This window comes from Anarrhichthys ocellatus, unplaced genomic scaffold, assembly GCF_004355925.1.
Source record: "Anarrhichthys ocellatus isolate YVR2014 unplaced genomic scaffold, GSC_Weel_1.0 scaffold4, whole genome shotgun sequence".
Classification (NCBI taxonomy): domain Eukaryota; kingdom Metazoa; phylum Chordata; class Actinopteri; order Perciformes; family Anarhichadidae; genus Anarrhichthys; species Anarrhichthys ocellatus.
The window spans coordinates 7005105-7027168 of NW_022280034.1; the positions used below are offsets into that span (position 1 = coordinate 7005105).

At 42.3% G+C, this 22064-nt stretch overlaps 2 protein-coding genes across 7 annotated transcripts in view; both read right to left on the reverse strand.

Annotated features, from left to right (window-relative positions):
• The window catches only part of kat6b (K(lysine) acetyltransferase 6B), a 25651-nt gene extending 7779 nt beyond the window's left edge, over positions 1 to 17872 (reverse strand). Inside the window, exons 1-12 of one of the 5 annotated variants that reach the window (XM_031843376.1) lie at positions 14736 to 17872; positions 11773 to 12618; positions 7798 to 7906; positions 6177 to 6292; positions 5849 to 5930; positions 5236 to 5365; positions 4832 to 4887; positions 2644 to 2765; positions 1804 to 1916; positions 1522 to 1663; positions 1222 to 1383; positions 545 to 638 (exon numbers count right to left, since the gene is read on the reverse strand). In XM_031843376.1, coding sequence (XP_031699236.1) covers positions 545 to 638; positions 1222 to 1383; positions 1522 to 1663; positions 1804 to 1916; positions 2644 to 2765; positions 4832 to 4887; positions 5236 to 5365; positions 5849 to 5930; positions 6177 to 6292; positions 7798 to 7906; positions 11773 to 12390 — 1744 coding nt within the window. In that variant the 5' untranslated portion in view covers positions 12391 to 12618; positions 14736 to 17872. The other 4 variants (XM_031843371.1, XM_031843372.1, XM_031843373.1 and 1 more) reach the window with 4 other exon arrangements.
• Positions 17873 to 17960: 88 nt separating this feature from the next.
• LOC116381314 (adenosine kinase-like) overlaps positions 17961 to 22064 on the reverse strand; it is a 93652-nt gene continuing 89548 nt past the window's right edge. For both annotated transcript variants that reach the window (XM_031843378.1, XM_031843379.1), the window contains exons 10-11: positions 18630 to 18716; positions 17961 to 18308 (exon numbers count right to left, since the gene is read on the reverse strand). In XM_031843378.1, coding sequence (XP_031699238.1) covers positions 18184 to 18308; positions 18630 to 18716 — 212 coding nt within the window. In that variant the 3' untranslated portion in view covers positions 17961 to 18183. The remainder of the gene's footprint in view (positions 18309 to 18629; positions 18717 to 22064) is intronic.

Here is a 22064-nt window from a genome sequence, read left to right on the forward strand (position 1 = left end):
CACACACACACACACACACACACACACACACACACACACACACACACGGCTAAAGAGACAACTCTTCAAAACAATAAAACGCCTATAATGACAAAAAAAATAAAAATGCCTGCCTAAACACAGAAATCTACTCAAGGCAGCGGCTGTTTTTCAAAAGTGGACCGCGAGGCGTTAAATATTGTATGTGCTGCATTTACTGGGATGAAACATAAAAGCAGGATCTACACCTCATCACGAGTCAAGGAGAGTGAACTGGGGGCATCTTCTATGAAAAAGCTCTTCAGGCTAAGAAATACTATTGGCCATCGTATAATGTATGCAGCCAGCATGTTGTATTACTCACTCCTAATCCTCCGTGATTGCCTAAGTACTGTTCATGAATGCTCTTGATTAGGCTACTTCAAAGCCTTAACCAAACAACAGCACCTTGCCACCAGTTACAAATTCACCCCTTAATCTGAAATTGTTTGTTAAGACTGTAAAAAAAAAAAAAAAAAAAAAAAAACTCAGTTCAGTGGTGTAAAAAAAGCATTAAGGAACTTACTGAAATCAATAAGGAACCTTCCAAATCCTTGCCTTTGGTACTGAGGCATGATCATTATGCAGGAGACATTGTACTTCTGCTGGCAAAGCTTTTCCTGAGGGAAGGAGAAACAGATCAAGTATGTCAGCGCTCTGCTGAAGCCGGCAATTTACTGCACCTGCCATTGTCCTTGTCTAAAGCTGAACACACACACACACACACTCACACACACACACACACACACACACAGACACACACACACACAGACACACAGGGCGATGAGCAATTTAAAAAAGCATCACTTTGTTCTGAACTGTAGCTACAACAAATGATGATTATGTTGTTGTTGGTTAATCTGTTAATTATTCCTAGATTATTTAAATCATCGTAATAAAATGTCACATAATAGTGAAAAACAGTTTCAAAATCTCATCTTCCAATTGCTTTCAAATGTCTTTATTTTACATCATTGTAATCAATAAACGATGATGTAAAAATACCTCGTACTTTAGAAGCTGGAACCTAATGTTTTGATTTGTTCTTGGCTAATCAAATAACCGATTAATCATTTAACCTCTACAGGGAATAAATTCAATCCACATTACACAAATGGACAAATTTGACTGTATCAGTATCACCATTGGAGAATGATGTGCGGTGTTCCTTCATTTACCATATAATCACTCTGTAATTCTTACCTTGGAGAAATAGCCCACAAGATGACAGCCTTTCTCATCATTCTTTGTAAGTATGTAGAAGAGGAAAGGCTCCACATCATAATACAAGGTCTTGTGATCCAGGAAAAGCTTGGCTAACAGGCAGAGGTTTTGGCAGAATAGTTTGCTGACATTTCCATCAACCTAAACACGGAATAAAAAGACCAAGAGGACACTGTTCAAACAGTTCCCATTTTCTCCCTCCGCCTCTTCCCAGAACCCATTCAGTGAAATCTCATGCAGCATACAGTTATTGCTTTATTGCTGTAAAGGGAAGCTGACCTCAAACACGGAAAGGTCCTCCTTTCTGTAGATTTCATTGGCTGGTGGGTGGAACCAGCCACACTTCTTTGTGTGTCTCTGGAGAATGTTTTTGCTCCTCATGTACTTCAGACAGAACTCGCACAGATAAAGCTTTTGTAATCTGACAAAGACAAACGAAAGAGACGCGGTTTGTACTTCAGCATTAGAGCTGTTTTCAAAAAAGGACACTGAAATAAAAAAATGCACCTCGGTAACAAAAGAAAGTGGCATATTATTTGTTGAGTAAAAAGCAGCATTCACCTTGAATATTCAGGAGGGTAAGGCGACGAGTACCAGGTTTGAATCTCATACTTCCCAAATTCAATGAGGGCCGGGCACCGCATGGAGTCTGTGTTCATCAGAGATCCAGTTCTCTGTAACAAGAGTGAACAAAAGCAAATGGATTAATGCGGTGACCCAGATAATCCAATCTTACAGCGTCTCTGATAACCAGTCCATAAAAACGCTATTCTGACAAAATACTCAAATCAAGATTGTGGATAAATTTGATCTAATTAAATCTGACCAAAACCTGCCACTAGTGAGATGTTAAATGTTAATACATCTTAAAAACTCAGACTTAAAGTCTGTATCCAGAAATCATGACCCTGTTGGTCAAGACAATCCACACACCTGGTGAGTAATCTCACGTAGGATCTATCTTCTTTCTACCGAACTACACCCGCTAACCGTATCACCACACCGAAGGAAGCGCACAGTTTACAGCGCACTGCTAGCTCACCTAGCACCACTGAGCTAGCCAACGTTACAGCTCAGCTGACGAGGGCGCCATGTGTACATCAGCCCGTGAGTAGTGATAAATAGTACTACAGGTAAGAGGACAAATATGGCTGTACTGTCCCTTTAAAAGTACAGGCTTTAAATCAATACCTTTCAGAAATACCTTTCAGTATATCCATTTTAGTAAATATATACAATAAGGTGCGCCTATAAGATGTAACCCATTAGATTTGTCATTGAAAGACCTTGTATTGTGCGGCCCATGTTAACCCCTTTAACTTTCAAACATCAATTTTCTCAGTTAAATCTAAAATTCCAGTGGATGTTTAAGATGTTCGGCCCCTTCCCGAGTGTTCTCACCTGCACGGTGACTTCCTGAACATGACTGAACGTCTCGATGTCCTCCTCCGTCACGTGGTCTCTGGACATGGCCGCAAAGTCGGCTTGGGCCTCCTGCTTCACGCGCAGCTCCCCGTTGTGGCCTGTTACAGGTACAAAAACACAACATCAACACATCAGATAGCACCACAACAACAACAACAACAACACCGGGATGTTTGAAGCAGCCGGGGCTGAATAATCTAAAAAATAAAAATGCATTCTATGCAAATGTGCTTATACTGTGAGTGCTGCTGCTGAGCCCGTTTGAGGCCGTGTCTCTGAGGAATTTCATAATGTATCATCTTTGCATGTTTATATGAAAATCCCTAATGTAATGAAGTGAAACTAAATCACTCTAATTGCGTAACCGCTTTCATGTGCTTAGTCATCCACCAAGACAGTTTCCCATGAATGAAGAAGCAGATGCAGTGAAGGGAGCAAGTGTCGACATGAAAAGCAACTGATGTTAGAAAGCAGGCAGTAATTTTATGAAAGACATCAACACCATGACATAACCACCAAAACAAAAAGCCATTATAAGTGGACGTGATGTGTCATTAACATATTTATGGAGATGTGCTGCTGGGGTAAGTAGTGTTTGTGCAGTATATTGTTTAGAACTGCTTGAAAGATATATCCGTTTGTTTCTCCTACGTGTTATTATTTAAAAAAAACTGTGACTTCGCTCCTGAAGACGTAAGGGTTACTGCACTTCTAGCTATAATCATCATGTCAGCTCTGAGTCAACTTGGGTGGGTGAATCACAGGGTTGTGTGTGTGTGTGTGTCTAATGACCGCTGGAAGTGAGGTTGAGTGGAGACAGTGATTTCAAGAGTGAAGGTGGGATGATGAAGGCCGCTGATGTGACTACAGCCACTACTAGGTAGTGATCACAATGGGCGCACTACTGCAGAGGGTCAAGGACAGAGCAAGGAGCAGCATGAGGGAGTTAGTGGGCCATGCACTATGACAAAAGCCAACGGGCGAGAGGATGGAAGCCACGTCAACGCCGCAGCCAAGTAAAAAATAAATAAATAAAAACGCAACGAAACTAGGTTAAGAAAACTAAAAGAATTCAAATTAGGCAGAAGATTAGTAGTCTGTTAGAATGTTGAGGGTGTCTTCTCAAAGAAAAGATTAGCTCTAGTCTGGGAAAAAATAAAATAACTGCGAGTCAAGCTTTAAAAAAAAAAAAAAAATGAAGAAGAAGCTTAAAGGTGTGGAGACGCAGGTCTTGGCTGGAGTTTCAAGCCTTGCTTACCATGATTATTCTCAGGCTTAATTCTTCCGTCTGTCAAGTCTGCCTTTCCTGGTGAGGGGGCTCCCTTCTGAGGGCTCACTTTATACCTCAGCCTGCCTAGCGTCCTGTGCTTTTTAAGGAAGGGATTACGTTTGAAATGACTGACCATCTTAAATGGGTGTCCTCTGGGTCGGCCCGGCCCAGCAGTCGTGGAGTGTAACCTATTTTTACTAAACTCATTCTTTCCGAGGCGCTGCGGCCCCGTTTTGGACGCATGGGTAGAATCCTGCTTATGATGCATGCGCTTAGGCGGCGCGTAGCAAGGTAGTCTCTTTTTCCGCGACTGTCCCTGAGTCGTGTAAATGTGAGAGAGTCCGTCAAACAGTCCCTTAAGTTGGCTGCTATTGCAGAGACTACTCAGGGAGGGAACACTAGACTGGCTGGAGGAGCTCTGGGGTGAGTTAGCGGAGGTGGAGCTGCTGGACACCTGCGAGGGGGGGCTAAGTCCCAGCAAAGTGGGAGCGGGAAGAGCAGAGGAAGAGGGGGTTATCGCTTGAGTGGCGTCAGCGGCAAAGGCAAACGGCTCTGGTGGCGGGGACAGATCGGGCAGACCCTCGTCTCTAGAGCCTAACTGTTCGGCGGGCGACTCTATGGCTACAGCTCGCGAGCGACGGCCCACAGGGGAAGGGGTAAAGAATTTGGAAAGCCCATCGATAAGCCCTTTGGTTTTCTTGTTAACAGTGAGTGTAGCTCGGGTGGAGGTGGGCGTGAGGGGGGGAGTGGTGGTGGTGGGAGTGGAAGTGGTGAATTGGGTGGCGTCGACCACACAACGGGGGTCTGCAACAGCCAATCTGTCTCTGGCGTCCTTCACAGATGCAGCATGACCAGATGAAGGTGTGGAACAGACGGTAATCTTTTGACCCCTACCAGGTGACCCCCTTCCTCCAAGTGCTACCATGGAGCCGTCACCACTGCTGACAGACCTGCAAGACAAGACGTTGTTGTGGAAGGTCAGATCTCACTGTCGACGAGTGCTTTTTTACTCCAGTGCATGTATCGGACACGTACAGTTACTAGTCACTTTGCAAGATTACGACAAAGCATGTGGCTAACTTCTAAAACATGTTACAAAGTAATCTACCAATAATTTATAATGTTGTTAAACTAGCTTCTCCTCAAACAGCTACAACATTAAAGTGCTAAATGTTCAATGTTTTTCAGCAGTGTCGCTATCTTCCAAGATCTTTACAACTAACTCAGAATACAGTGAACACAACGTTACCATCACCGATAGGAACATGCCTTTGTTACTCAGATTAGTGCACACTTACATTCTTTGTTTGAGCTTATTTCTGGGCCTTCCGATTGGCTTTGCATATCGACGTTTGATCTGATCGGCTTTCTTGTGGAGCAGTTTCTTCCCGTTGTCCTTCGGCCTGCAGACTTGGCAGGCCCAGGTACCTGGAGGGAGTCCAAACACACAGAGAGTACCGTTTGAGTGGGTTCATCAATTCAGAGGACATACAGTACATTCATTTGAAACATTTCCTTTAATACCGGGAGCTGGCGGAGAATCTTTGCCAGTTCACAATGACAATCGATTACTCAGCACAAAGCAAAAATCCATAAGAAAAACACTGGGTCAATTCTCTGTCCGGTGGAATAGACTTCGCGTCAGCTTGTTGAGCGGAGCTATGTCCTGCTACAGTACGTGAGCCGTCATTACGAGCCTCGCTGTAGGGTCAGTACTGTAATCCAGAGATAGCAAACCTCCCCCCGGGGGATGCTGGAATAATTTGATACACATGCAAAGCTTCTAATAAGCCATCGCTGCCTCTCTGTGTGCTGAGTGACAGCCCCCCAAACGGCCGTCTGTGAAGGAGGAGGCTTTGAATTGACAGCAGCGAGGGGAAACAGAGGAGCCAGACAGTGTAAACAGCTCACCTTTTGGCATTCTTGAAAGCGGCGGGTTGCAGCATTCCATGTGAAAGCCCCGATCACATGAATCGCAGAACAGCATCTCATCCTGAAAGGCAACAGCAGGCATGTGTGAGGGCTGTCCCTGTTGCATACATGTCACACACACACACACACACACACCCCCTCCCATGTCATTTAAAGTATTTTGGAAAAATAAGCCCAACTGTGCACTGGAGAGGCTTTACAAATGTGAAAAACCAACAAATCCTCCAGGATGCACAAAAAGGGATCTACCTCCAAGCCCACTACACAGATAATGTGGTGTTCAGGATGTATGCGACATTATACTCACAGCGTTTTTCCCCTGTATTCGACAGGAGCTGCAGGTTTTGCATTCAATACACTGCCATCGTAATCTCTTCACATTTGAGGTTAATTCGGGGGAAAACTTCAGACATGATGGATGCCCTTCAGAAGCAATGGAAAAACGCACATTAGCAAAACACATTCTTTACACTAGCGGCAGACTGTGTCACAGAGCTAGAGACATATATTCACACAGTGCGGTTAAACATTAACATATTAGATCATCAAAAAAAAAAATACAATGGTGTGCCTGTTACTGTATGTCCGCGACACTCCCCCCCCCCTGCCACAAGTTGTGTCTAAAAACAGTATGATCAAACATCCGAGCTGCTAATTACAGATAATCTGATCTTAATGAGGCAGAAACAGGAGCAGCACTCATTCTAATGGAAGTCGATCCATGAAAGTCATGTAAAAGCTCGCCTTCCCCCTCACATGGTAGTAAAACAGCTGTTTTACAGCGAGAGCACCATTTGTGTACACTACGAGCAGTTAATGAAAACCACCTCGACGCTACTTAAGTCAAATTTGAGCTGTAAAAATGTCACCGTGGAGAACAATTCCTTACAGCATTTAAAATAATTGTTCAAACATAAAGGACTCTCCTTGGCAGAGAGGTAATTTTATGGAACAAAAGAACAGTAAAGGAAATGCCACCAATCCGCAGAGGGAAAAGGGTTGATCTCTGATCCGCTGTGCCTCTATAAGAAGAATCTGGAATTGAGCGAAATTGACTCGGGTGATTTCGGATTCTAATGGCCACTTATAGAGCATCTGCCCTTCTATAGTCCACCGAGGGTTGCGAGCAATTTGGATCCCTCCAGCCGCTCAATTTGAACATTGTCCTACCAATAAATCCCTTAAAAGGACGGTGAAGAATGTGGAGCGAGAATGTGACATCTGCCCAAACCCCCACGCGGAGAGAACTACTGCAACCAGCCAGGGTTTGGTGAGTGTGATAATATCCATGATATTGTGAGATAATAGAAGTTTTTAAAAACAGACACAGATTTATCTACAACCTCTATACCGAGGTAGCTTTGCTAGCTCAGGCTGTAGAAGGTTATTGTAGGACATTTTGCAAATCAATGAGCAGCAATGCTTTATGGAAATATTGGATTTGCAGGATTTTTGGGTACAATGATTTGTCAGGTAAAACAGACATTACCATCTCGTTATATACACATTTGGCCGGCTGAAAAACGACATTACATATATAACTATTGTGATATCAAATTGTCATGAGACATACCGTGTCAACTAGTTGCTACTATTCTATTCTATTAGTATAGGGCAATTAATTCAATATTATTGTCATAGAATTACACCGATATGATAAATAGCTTTACACAATGTAAACATCCTGTGGTCCAAATGAATGATTCCAAGCAAATCTTAGTTAAAAACGAGCACGATTTTGTTTTTGAAGAGAGACACTGTTCATCAAATTTGATAATATAAATGGGATTTTGCCTAAATGCCATATACGAATGCGTATTGCCGATCAGCTCCTCTAAATATCGCCAACCTGTGTTCCTACCACACATTCTTGTGAGCCTCCCCGCTAACAGACTACATGCAGCATGTTGTGGCTCGTGAGAACTTACCACTGCTCCCACAGTCTGCACAGGACAGCAGCTCTTCTGGCCGCTTGTCCCGATTCGACTCTTTCGTTCCAAGACAGAAACTGCATATTGGGATGGGGTCAACCCGGAGCTGGGTGGGAACACAAACAGAGAAACAAACTGTTTAAAAAACAGAAACAGGCACAGGCTGTGGTATGAAGTGCCTGGAAGCCTGCTTGTTTTTGAACATTTGTTTTGGAATTATTTGCCGGTTAATGCAAGACAACAAAACCAGTGTGTGATTTAATGAAATGGCCACAAAAATATGAACTACAAACCTCGTGGAATGGAAAAAATGGGAGTTCTCACAGACCAGAAAATAAATAATAAATGAACGTTGTCCTCGGAGATATTGAGATCCACCTCCTTTATCCATTACATGAATGGGTAAGTGATCTTAGTAATCATAGTTTAAGGGCTTAATCCAATTCTTAAAGCTTGCACTCCAGTCTGAAAGGATTAACCAGCATGTAATCAAATTACCTCAATAATAAAACATGCTCTCATTGTTACCGCCGTGATCCACTATAAATGTTGCAGAGTCTCAGAACAAATACTCATTTGAGGGCTTACGGTTAAGTTCAGAAGAAGTGAAATATGAGCAGAAGGTTTCTAACACCGAGTGAGAAGAGGCCGACTCCACAGAGGAAGACTTCTTCATCAAACAGCCGGTCCAAAAATGGAACCAGGACCAGACGGACCCCACGCTGACGTAACACGCCTGTAAATGTGAGATCACGTCCAGGAGAGTCTAGAGGAGCATCAGACAAAACCTCCTTCCTCGCTTTAGAGGAAGTTCTGTACGGAAAATAACACTCACATGGTGCGACGGTAAATACCCACCTCATCACTTTACACACACTACTACCTCATCAATTCACTGGAGCCTTGAAGGGCACTCTGGGGATGCCCGTAATTAGTTCCTGATTTCTATGATGCAGATCAGCATCCTGACCTCAACACAATATAAGACTTTCCACATCTCTGTTTTGGTCCTGATCTCCTCCTAACCTAGAAGACAGTTGCATCTTTTCAGCCTGTCATCCACATGAACCCTTTAGGGAAACGCAGCGAGGACACAGTGGGGATTGGGTCATTGTTCCTGGCTGTTGTATCAATTAGCTGTTGCGGTGAAGGGGGAAGTAGTTTACTGCCACATCGATGATTGCTCTATTTTCCAACCTGCCAGGTCAATATTTGAAAGCAGCCACTGCCATTAGATGCCGACCGCTGCTCGCACAGCTTCGATTATGGACATGAAAACACTGAAAGGCTACTGTGTGATGAGGCAACACCTGTGGAGTACAGCACTGGGCAAAGTAATGCGTGGCTTTGGTATCGTCTCATGTTATGGAAGACAAATACAAATACATTTGGCACAGATTAAAAGTTGGGCAACTGCAAACAATTCAGGCCTGGTTGGAAGTATTCTTCATAATCCAAATGCACATAACAAACAGAGGATTTTTCACCAATCATTTTGATACGGGATTATACATTTAGGTAATTTATCAAGCCAAAATGTCAAACTCTGGTTTCAGCTTCTCACATGTGACTATTTCTCTGTTTTCTGGCACATCTTTGGGTTTCAGACTGTTGATTGGACGACAGAACCAAAGTGAAGACGAGCAGTTTTATTCTGACTATTTTCAGACATTGCAGAGGCTAAAGGAATAATGACAAAACTGGGCTGTTAACTGGGCTACACAAAGACGGTCAAACTAGAGCTCATCAAAGTTCAAATCACATTGGCCCAGAGCAGAGATAAATGGAGAAATATTATTATTTTCTCCTTGATCACAAGCCATTCTAGGTTATCGCTGCTAAATGATGCAGTGAAAGGCCTCAGTGTTGTGGTTACTTCAGAGTTACTATTACAATCTGTTTATGTACAAGAAGTGCATGTGTGTCGTCTTTATTATGAAATATCACGCAATCACTGAGTAAACAATTTTCTTGAGAGCCTTAAAACTCAGATTTTGGGCTAACAAACATCATAAATATGATTTATACAACACAAGCCAGAACATTAGTGTAAAGAGCTTGAAATTAATACGACATCAGTGCTAATATGCAGCCTGTGCATACCGCTGATGAAATGCTCAGAGCTGATAGGCAAGCTTTTTTTTTTTTTTTTTTAAATAAGTCTCCACTTCATAAAATAGTCTCTGCTGACTGAGCTATGAAGTCTAATCCAGGAACTGGAGAATTAATTTCCATCAGGAATATTCTTAAGGCCTGGTGATTAAAACCAATAGCAATTTGCAATCTGCACAGCGCCCCAAAAAAAAAAGTGAAAAGAGAGAAACAAACACAGCTGAAGAGAGATGCTGATGATTTACTTGGGGATTCTAAATTAAGTACGTTACAGGAAATGATGCTGCTTGAAAAGAGCAGGCTGTCCTGAGTGAGGGGGTGGGGTCCTATTAGAAAACTGCTGAGAGAGAGAGAGAGAGAGAGAGAGAGAGAGAGAGAGAGAGAGAGAGATTGCATAACGCAGCAGGGAAAGAAAAAAGAAACTCATTCCTTGCCTTTGTTCCTGCCAGAGTCTCTTCAGAATCTAATAAACTCTAAACCAAGACTTTTTTTGTCTCAAAGTATCTCTTATTCTCAACACACACACACACACACACACACTTGTGTTTCAACCACTGAGACGTCTCATCCTTTGAAGTGTAAACGGTAAACCTGGACTGGGCCCGGTGATGTCATCCGGCTGGGAGCAATAGGTTGAAATGTTCCTAAATGGAAAACAGCAGGCCGTCCTCGGTTATGAGAACCATCGCAGGACACCGCGTCTCTATAAACACTTCTCAGTTTCACTTTTGGCCTGACCACACACACACAGTCACAGTTGTGGCTGCAGTATCAAGGTGTCGCTTCCTGATTATTCACAGTGAAACTGGCGGGGAAGTAAGGGGTGACATCTCTATAGCTATGATGCTGCTATAGCCACTTCAGCTGCATAACTTTGTGCATAAACGATTAGACCGCACTTCATCCGGACACACGATCTGCAAAAGAGCCCTAACAACAAACTACCCGGATGACTGTACACTGCACTTCAGGGCCGTACTATTTATATCTCCAGTGTCTTAAACTCACAAAGCCAGTACAAAAGTGCTGTCATTTTGCAGACTTTTGTCTGTAGTGTGTTCTAGCTTAGCACCAATAACAAAGACACGATCTCTGCAAACTGTAAACTGCCCTTGAGGTGCCTAAAGCAGCGGAAACATTGCCACCTAGAAGTTTGTTTATATGGTTGTATTTCCTCTCTATGGGGCATCTCTGTTAGCGTTAAGGTCATGACAGACTGAGAATATTCTGTCCCGCAACACATTCTTCAGCTGCCACTTCTCAGCACCGCTTGTGACGACTAGTTTACACTCATGCCCTTGTAAATAAGCAATAAAATATCCCAAAATCTGTTCACCAACGCTTTGCTACACACAAGACAGCCAGCCCCATCCCTTCAGGTCATTAGGCTGGAGTTACATAACCTGTGGGAAGCCTACAGCAGACTGCCTACCACACACTGTCAGCATGACTTTCTGATTATCCAAGCTCTCACGTTATGGAGATAAACAACATCACAGCCCCACAGACACGCACTCTAGTTGCCGTTTGCTTCTGACCTGCCAAGCTAGTGTCTCCCAACGATTAAGATCACAATCATAACATTCCTATCAAGTGAATGTGGCCCAAACTTTTTATACTTCCTCCTTGGTAATGACATCATGGAAATGCCACTGTTTGAGTTACAAAAAAAGGTCCTTAGTTCTCGCAAAACACAGCGTTACTACGTGTTACAGCTGGGTAAGAAGGTTGAAATCAATAATGCATTAATAACAGAAAAGTTGACTATTATGCAGGCCATTCCTTTTCAGGGTAACAGCACCATATGACTAGCTTGGGGATAAGCATGAGGTGAGAATGCAGAGGCCAAGGTGTGTGTACCTGGTCTCGCTCATGTGGGAGGAGTGTCACTGACGACAGGACCAAGGGGGAAGCACTCGGACACCTGGAGCCCCTTCCCTCCGCACCGCCATGGCTGAGCTTATACCGCGGGCCGTTTTTTGACAACCTGCTGTTGTTGACCGACCGCTTGGCCGCCAGTCGTAACCTCTGCCGGAAAGCAGGGTTATCGACAACGGTCGAGAGGTCGTCCTGGTTCCTCAGGTACCTCTCGATATTCTTCAGCGAGGAGCCGTGGGTATCATCCAGGCCCTCGATGGCCCTCTTGAGTATTTTATTCCAATCGATATGGCGCAGATCACTTGAATTCCATATAGATTCCTTTGATGGCACAGACACGTTTGCAGGCGGGATTGATCCAACTCTCCCGGGGTTTCCTGGGTCCTTGTAGGAGGCGCTCCCCTTATTTGTAACCTTGAGGATAGAGCCATCGTGAACACTTAATCCCAACTGCTCAAGGACGGTCTTCTTGTCCAGTCCATGCGAGGTGGCCACCGCATGACAGATTCTCTCCTCTGAAGGCCTCTGCTTTTGCCTTTTGATTTTCTGTATTGCTTCAAGAATCCACTCCGTGTACAGAGGGTTTGCAAGTTTTACCATGATTGAACAATTAGACTCACAAAAAAAATGCAATCCATACAGATTCCCCAGGATACATCCACATCCTTATGTAAAGGTCAAAAAGTTATGCTCCACGCCAGCATCCATATACGTCTTCTCAATCCTGGGTGTCTGACATCGGTGATGAGGAAAAGTTGGCACGAGTAAAATCCACAATGGTAGTTACCGACTGACCTGAGGCTTTATGTATTCAACTCCGGATCAAATCTGAAAAAAGGGAAAACAAACTGGTCAAATACATTTGTAATATCTCTCCTGTGATAGCTGGTTATGTCTTCATATTCACATTCCATACACTAGCTAGCTCATAGCATATTGTAAATAAAGGCCAGGCCAGAGGAATGCAGGGCATTTAAGATGTGTTAAAACATGAGAAACAGATGCATAATAACAGATGCAGGAGCTGTCATGGTTGCTGGAGAGACTTAATCCAGTCTGACACCATAATCCACACACCACACCAGATGTCCGCTTCAAAAGAGACTGTCTTTGTAAAAAGTAGTAAGTTTAAACACTGTGACAGGTCGCTGGAAACTTCTATCGAGTTCTGGAAAAGTATAAACATTCTCCTCGACGGATAAATATTTTTGGATTTCAGATTGCTCGTCGACATAAAAAAAAAAAAAAAAAAAAAAAAAAAAAAAAAAAAAAAAAAAAAAACAAGTTCACATTTATTTCTGCAGCACGTAATCTTCCAAAATGTCACCTTAACATTTCTCCGTCTAACACACAGGAACTGGCTAAAAACGATCATACGTAAAGTTTAACCGTTACTTGTCCGCACGCGACTTTTGACAGCTCGACGTCCGCAACGACAAAACGGAATCGTCGCGAGCTCTAATGACAGACGTTTAATCAATGCTCACTTCCTGGCAGCTGCTCGGCGTCTTGAAGGGACGTCTGCGAAATATAACCACCGAGCCGTTAAACGAAGGAAGAAAAAAAACAAAACCGTTAATAACTACGTAACAAACCTAAAGAGTTGTGTTCCGCTGAGTTGAGCAGATAAATGACAGTGTTACCAGGATTACCGATGTCACCTAAACAGTCGCCATTTTGTTACAATGTTGTAGTTTACATGAATCCGACATGACGCTGATTACAATCCAATGGAGTCTCATTAAACCTTACCTACACTAATGTGCCCTCCCTAGCAACTTCAATATTGGCTGTAAAGACAAGATCCGATTTCTGGTTTGATAAAGCACATGTCAATCTTTATGTATGAGCTCACTCTCAGAGGCTCGGCACTGGCTGTGTGATCTGTCACTTCACTCGATTGACCCGCCTCTTAAGGTGCCTTCAGTGATGAATGGATATCATTTACCTCAAACACTCGTAATATCTGAACTTAACGGCTCTAACCGCAGTGACGGGACATTATCAAGTCATAAATAAACTATAATGGGCATAAACTGGCTGAGTAACGGTTAAACGAGATAAATATTTAACCTCATTTGCGACCCGTTTAACGCCAGCCCACCTTTACTTAGGTTCCTCCTTGAAACAGTTGGTTACACTTGAAAGTGATTTGGAACATTATAGACTTTAATTGGCTGTTTGTTAAATCTATCATTTGTTTGCGTAAAGGCTCTAGCGCTGATTTAAAGTGGAACACATTTCTTTAAAATAAAAATAAAAATAAATTCCAGGTAGCATATTGAAGACTCCTGCAGGCTAAATGTGTCTAAGCTGTCGCCTTTCTCTTCATCGTCCTCCCTTTTCATTATTTCCCCGAGAGGAGCCGTAATTCTCCTGATATTTAACATTTCAAATAAATAAATACACGTTCCGTTAAGCTAAAGAAAAAGTAGCTCGCTCCAACGTCTGCAAGCGTAATAACAAACGTCCTGTGTTGCGCTGTGCAATGATGGCATGCCCTCTTTATCACCCATTAACTATCAAATATCTCCAATGAGGAAAAAATAGTGAGCCCTGCAGGGAGAAAAGACGTTCATGGGGGAATACAAGTTAGCACGACTGCCGGGAGAGTAGCTCCTTCATCACTGCTTTTCAATTATGTATCGCTGGTTTCTTTAGCTCCCATTTCTCAGCTTCAGCTCCGCTCTCGTTTTCCATATTTTATTAGGAAATGATACACAGCCTCCTTGGATTTTTCCACATCGTTTATTGTTAGATGTTACGCAAACCCGACCTATCTAATCTGCCGCCGCCACCGCCGCGGGCGAGAAGACACAACAAATTAACGCCAAGTTTCATGCAAGGATGAAGATAACTAGTAGCTTATGAAAGGGAAGAAGGAGAAGAAAAAAAAAAAGAAAAACGAGGACACAGTCTAGCGTAAATATTTGCTGGTAGTTTACCTCTTCAAGTTTTTCCCCCCCTCGGATACTCCTCTTCATTATCGGGGAAACGTCGAAGGATACATGTGCAGCGACATATCCAAAAAGCGATTTCGTGGGATTTGATCTCTCGAAGCGAAGGCTGAGAAAGCTCTCGCCGAGACATGGAGAGGACCTGATAACAACTAATTGAAAGGTTAATCTACATAGCAGCCTGTGACAAAGTGGTACCCTCCCCCTTCTTCTTCTTCTCCCACTGTAGACATCCCTACTTCAGTGTAGTGGAGCGGACCGTCGCCCCTTTAGTGCGCTCCTACAATGATATTGTCAATTTCACTTCCCCCCCCCTCCATCAACATGTCCAGTGATGAGCCAAGAGGAACATTTTTACACTACATATTTTTGGTGGATTAGTCTCGGCAGTTCTACATGGGCACAAACACTCTATTAACATTTATTCCCTCTGGGCTTTTTATTTATTTATTTTAACTTCCATTGATGTGCAGAAGATATAAGATCAAATGTGACATAAACACATACATTTTTTATTTTAAACGGAACTACTTCTTGCACTGGCCAATACTACCCAGGGCAGTACGGGATATCATACACTAACACCATAATCTGCTAATTAACTTCACCATGCCCGAGGACGAGCAATAGTTGTTAGCAATAATGTAGATCATTAAATTTTCAGCCTTTAGATTTGCACTCCCCTCGCTTATCCTCGCCAACTCTTTGGGAGCATTAGAAATGACAGAAAGCTCATTTTTCATGCAGTAATTCAGATGTAATTAGACAGATAATTGGTAACTTCCCATCAGATTATAAACACATACTGCACCGTACAGGCGGCTTTAAAAGTATCTCAAAAGAAAACATTTTAACCCTTATAAAAGACATTTTATGAGTAATCTGATTTGTGTTCACATAGTCTTTTGACATTATGCTGTATCTTCATCAAAAGCTCTTCTTATTACCTTGATGACCTCATTGATGTTTATTTACCTGCCTCCCCCCACAGTGTTTATAACATTCCCAGTTTTGTTGCCGTTTAATCCTTGACATTTATTCCAATCTACTTACTGATGATTTGAGGTAAACATGTGCAAATAAAATGTGATTTCATTGAGGCTCTGCTGTAAAACAGCGTGTAATGTGAGTAAAAAAGGGGTTTTGATTTGCGTTTAGCACTGGTGACATGATGGAGGCACTGACCAAACCTGCCTGTGTCTGGTTATAATGAATGCCACCCTGGGCCCCAGCAGGTCCTCCACTGCTGCATGGGTCCAGGGATAATTTGAATTGGAGCATGTGCCATTGCAATCTGCCCATCCCCCTCCTCAATCCCTGCCAACTGCCACACTGGTGTTCACAAACACTGCTGCCCATCTGCGGGGCAAAACACTGGCCAGGGCCCCAGTTACTCCTTTGCCTGCATTCAGAAAAAAAAAAAAATATTCTGGTCGTGAACTCACTTTTGTAAGCAAATATCACACAAAGTCAAGTTTCCCCTCTTCTCCCTACTTCAAAGTCGTTAACAGCAGATTAAACTCAAAACAGTAAATTAAATGAGATTTTGTATATTGCCGCTACGCAATAAAACGGTCATTAAACATTTGTAAAAAGGCCTCGGGCTCACTAGCTTTAGAAAACTGATAGCATAGCATTGTAAAATGTAAATTAAATGCACAGATTTTATGTTTGTTTTTCAACCTCTTGTATTCACTGAGCGACGCAAAAGTTTACCAGGAAAAGTGAGAGAAGTATGTTTAGTAGTTTCCTTATTGTGGCAGGCGTTCTCATTACTTGATCGTGGCTCCCTCTTTTTGTGTTTGTGTTTTGCCATCTGTCATCTTGAGAAGCAAATGAACCAGCTGCCATGGAGTGTGATCTTGCCCAATCAGAAATGTGGTCCTTTTCAAAGCGCATCTGTGTGAAACCTTAAAAAATGCTGATGGAAAAAAAAAAAAAAAAAAAAAAAAGTGTCTCAAAGTTGTTAATAACATTTTGGCTGGAGAACGTTTTCACCAAGATGCCCCCGATTAGCATAAATCCATAAACTGTGCCTCATTATGGGAAGCAGAGTTCTGGTCCAGGGAGTGTAAGAACTGCATTCCTCCCATTACGCTCAGAGAACATAAAATAAATATGATGTAACAGGTTGTTCTAGGGGAACAAAAAAAAAATGTTCTTCTGAATCACACGTCTTTGTAAAACAGATGAGCTTTGAATTGTTTTCAACAGAACTTGAGACACTGCCCAACACTTCTGCTGGCCCACACTCAGTATGAGGGGAGGGGCCTCCTGTGATCCTCGCCTCCAACCCCCAGCGACAGCACAGCTGGGTACGGGGGGGGGGGGGGGGGGGGGGGGATCAGGCTAATTTTCAGGTCCCTCTAATGATGGCCACGAAGAGCAACCGCTAATCCCTTAACTGAGAAAAATGATCTCCTGTAGCCCTGCAGTGCAGCTCCAGACCCCAAGAGTCCAGTTAGGACCCAACAAGCATGAGTAGGGGGCGACTGAGCGGAGCCAGGACACCAGGCCGGTCCTGGTCCTCCCACCCCTCACCCCCAGTCCTCTCTACAATGGAGGGTGTTGAGCTGTCCAAAAGTGATTAGCATGAGGGAGCCTCTGGCTGAGTAAATAATGGGGAAATACACAAACCCTGTTGTTGCATTTTATTTTGGGGTAAAACAAATCCCATATATTAAAACTTACTTTTGGTTTTGTTATAGGATTATCTCGGTAGGGGGAGTTTGATATTGTTTTATTTGTAAAATAACAAAACATTCTGCAGCATAACAGCTGAATATTTAAGTAACTGTAAATGTGTGTATTATCACATTTTCATTTTGGAAAATATTCAACTTGCGGATCAACAGCGGATTACGCAGCAGCAACGGTTTGAGAAGTTTTGATGGATATATTTTTTAGGCATAACTCTGGGTCACCATCAGAATCGATTGTAACTTCTGTGAATCAAAGCAGACTACAGCTGCCGTCCTTCACAAAAGGAGCAAACAAAAAAACTTTTCAGAAACTTCTCAAACATATCCTGCAGGATGATCAACTTCTCCACCATGGATCCAAACTATCGTCGCTTTTCACTTCCTTAGTGTTTGAAACATGCAGAACATATAGATCAATGGCGGAGATCAAGTGTACACTTCTTCACACCTTCCAGGCCTACGGGAGTTCAGTTTTTGACGCTCAAACGATAGATTTTCAGCGGAATGCTCCTTTAAACATAACCATTTTATTCCAATACGTGATACCAGCACACTTGAATTGTATTCAAACATCAAGTTGTTTTTTTTTGTGAGCTTGATAAAATATTCAAGCTGTAGCACTTAGTCCCATGCAGTGAGTCACTGTAAATAGAAAATAAAAATGTACATAAAATCCTGAAGCATACGTATACAAGTATCTTGTGGAACAGACATTTGTGCAGTGCTCGGATGCATCAGTGAAAGTCGGGCTTCTCTGGGAAGGTACACCCGACCCGCCGGATGATGACGTTGGCGGCATAGTGTCCCGCCCGGATGCACTCCTCCAACACATGCTCTTGGACCAACGCAGAGAGGAATCCTGGGTAGAGAGAAGAGCAGAGGTCAACCTGTAACCCTCCATCACCTCCAAAATTGCTTGGGCAGCAGTTATCATTAATATGAGCCAGGTACTAATGGTTTCTGTATAAAAGGACATGGCTGTTTCATCCTCAACGGGACCCAAATGGTGACAGTTTTATGTTGTGCTATGATCAGCTCATACAGAGTGAAAACAGCAGGCTTAATGTCACGCTCATATAATCTGGAGGCATTACTACGTTACATAGTTGGCCGGTATCAAAGGTTAATTGGGATTGTACATAGAAATCAAGCTGTGTCGAGGATGATTTTCATGGCGTACCTCCCACAAAGGCGTCTCCGGCTCCGTTAGTGTCCACAATATGATTTTGGTCGATGTCCAAAACGGGGAACATGGTCACCTTCTCATCTGTGGTCAGGACACAAGAGGGCTGTTAATTAAAGCTGAACACCAGTGGAGTTTCTTTTCATAGCCCATTTCACACAGCAAGGCTTGTGATAATTGTTATGATTTGAGATTTGAGCACTTCCGGGTTGACAGTTTTTGGCTAAAGTGTAAAATAGAAGATTAAGACTTACAGCACACATGTACAACATAATAAACGTTGAGTAACTCAAAGACAGTCATTAAGGAAGTCAAAGTTTAATATTTAACGTTGATAGGACATGAAACTTCAGTTAGCATCGTTAAGGCTACCAAAGCTAAATATTTGCCGACAGTTTTTAAAGTTAGGGAACTATGAGACACTTTGGTTTGAATCTAAAAACACACTAGTCCAAACAATCAAATATATTCATTGGAAATGATAAAACAGTGCAAAAAATGCAATAGTACTCATTTTTTAAATGTCTCATAAGGCTTCTATTGATAGCCACATTAATGACTTTGGTCATCAGCCTTCGCGGCATTTTAGTGCCGTTCAGTGCTAATTAGCATGTGTGATTATGCTAAAACATACAAGATTTAGATGGTGAACATGGTGAACATTAATCCTGCTAAATGTCAGCATGTTAGCATTGCCACCGAGAGAGTGTTAGCATGCTGGCGTTAGCATTTAGCTCAAAGCAGCCTCACAGAGCTGCTAGCATGGCTGCAGACTCCTAGTCTATAAATTGGCTGCAGACTCCTAGTCTATAAGTTGGCTGCAGACTCCTAGTCTATAAATCCTATAAGTTAATCTATTGATTTAAAGAAAATAAATCTTTCAGTCTACCAAATATAAAAAATGGTGGGTAATGAACGCCCTTCACAAGTTCCCAGAGCCCAAGAGGAATTTTTCAAATAGATTGTTTTGTTCGACCAACATTTCAAAACCCAAATACATTTCCTAGCGTTTGAGAAGCTGTCATCAGTGAATATTTGGAATTTTGCTTGATAAATGACATTCAGCAAACAACTGATTCTACAGATGTTTCTTTTCTGTTGCAGACAAATGGATTATGTAACTATGGTTTCAGGTAAATTAGATGTTAAACTAAGGCACACTTCAGTATAAAATAATGCAATGACCTGAATAAATGAATGATCAGATGAAAATATTCTCACCATCTCTAGGTGAGTCCTCTGATGACATAAAAACAATGCAAGAACAGTTGCTGTAAGTTTCAGTTCAAAACGGAACCCATTAAATGAGGGACTCTTTTTTATCTTCAGTGAACTATATTGCTTCAATTATCAGTAGCATATGCACTTCAAAGGGACTTCCAGTTTAAAGGAGAGGGGGGGGGGAAACAAAAATCTACCAGATGACGAAGTCTCGAGGTGTAGTGACATTAAATCAGCAACTTATGTCAGAACAATCTAAACCACACACACAATCTTCAAACAATCTGAGGGCTCTGGTGGAACCTTCAAAAAGGTGCAGGAGACAAAAGACTGACATGTGGATAAAAGGAACACGTGGAGGCTGACAGACCTCTTATTGAGCAAAAAGAGGTTACAAGTTAAAGGAGAACATGAGGGGGTGGGGGGGGACTACAAAAAGTTCTTTAATGAGGCTCCCTGCTAATCTAAGAATGGCTCACAGAATATCTGTGCAGAAGATAAGACACCCCCCGCCTTATCAGTTTTTGAATAAATGTCTGCTCTTGTCCTACAGGGCAAAAGAGCAAAAGATACACAACCTGTAGCTGAGCATATGCTCAACACCTGGTGTCAAGAAAATGACTGTAATACGCCAACTGTGAGAGAAACTGTGAAAGAAACTGTGAGAGAAACTGTGAGAGAAACTGTGAGAGAAAGGGTTGGAAATGACATCTTCGGAATGTGAATGTGAATGCATTACAGGTCAGGTCCCGAAGATGTGTCTGATAAAGAGTTAGATTGTGTTTTCATAATGAGACACTTTCCTTTTTAAAGGAAAGCAGGAGATTGTCTCTTTGATAATAAATTATAATAAGACAAGAATCCTTTTAGGATCAGCTAATTAGCAGCATAACGACTCTGCTTAATTAATGCCACAGATGAAGCTTGAGAATCCTCCTCCCTCTTGAAACGATTAACCGCAATGGAAAATGTGCTCGTAATAAATTACAGTTATGTCACTTGTTCCACAGTTAGATGTGGTCGTGCTTATGCGATGCGCTTTGCGGCTATGAAAGCAGATGCTTTTACAGGTTGAAGATGATGCAAAGATCCTGCCGTTCATTAGACCCGAGCAATGAGAATCACGGTGTCAATATGTTTATGGCAGTTAAAAGAAATGGTTAGCCTACTCCAGTGCGGGTGGTACAGGAGGAGACGGGGTCTTATTAGAAACACAGTTTGCAACCAGGTAAACTCTCACATGAAGCTCGTCTTTGTGATAACACTACACCCAGAGGTGTCAGAATTCATTAACCAGACCTACTGCTATGTCGCAATGAACAGTTTCCATTAACTGTAACTCAAAGTACTGTGTTGTTTTTGTGAATTCTTAGAATATTTAGGAAAACGTGCACATGTGAACATATGAATATGAATGCAAACATTTCTGACCGACAACATCACTACTGTTGAACTCATTTCCAAAACTTTGTGTGCACTATTTTTTTTAATAAAGCATGGTACAACAGACATCCAGTATTTCTCTGACTTCTATCCTCATGGATGGAGTTACAGTTTGTACTCTGCTGCAAGGCTAAAGTTCACATAAACTCATGGATGCAAATTATTTAATTTGACTGACATGTTAGCTCCGGTTACAGTCCAACAATTCCCCTGCCGCCAGTAACAAAGATCTCATTGGTAAAAGTCTGTCATGGAAATGGCAATAACAGAAAAAGCTCTGGCCAAAACACTCAGACTCTGTTGTTACTGGCTTGTGCAACGTCTGGAACCATCACTTCCCTGAACTCATTTCCCTGTAATGACACCCGTACAACAGTATTTTCAATCAATAAACCTCTGCTGTACTTTTTTTCAGCTCGAACATATTCTCGTTTCTAAAGTTTTAGTTTGATAACATGAGTGAAGCAGCAGATTGGTGGTGAGTACGTGGGAAGTGTAGTATGGCTGTGCTTTGACAGGTAACCTGCAACAGAAGAGGAAAAAAAACCCTGAGAAAAGCCTAGAAAGAATTGAAATACTTCCTTCGAGTAAGCTATAATTGTGCTTTCGTTAATTCGCTCTTCATAATTCCCTCATTACAACTCTTGAATGGTGGTGATTAAACTTAAGAAATTCTTTCAACAGGCGTCTCTTTGAAATGAGTATCAATTAAGTCCTTTATTATTGGCTATTCTTCTCAACAATGCCAATTCGCTGACTGAGAAAATG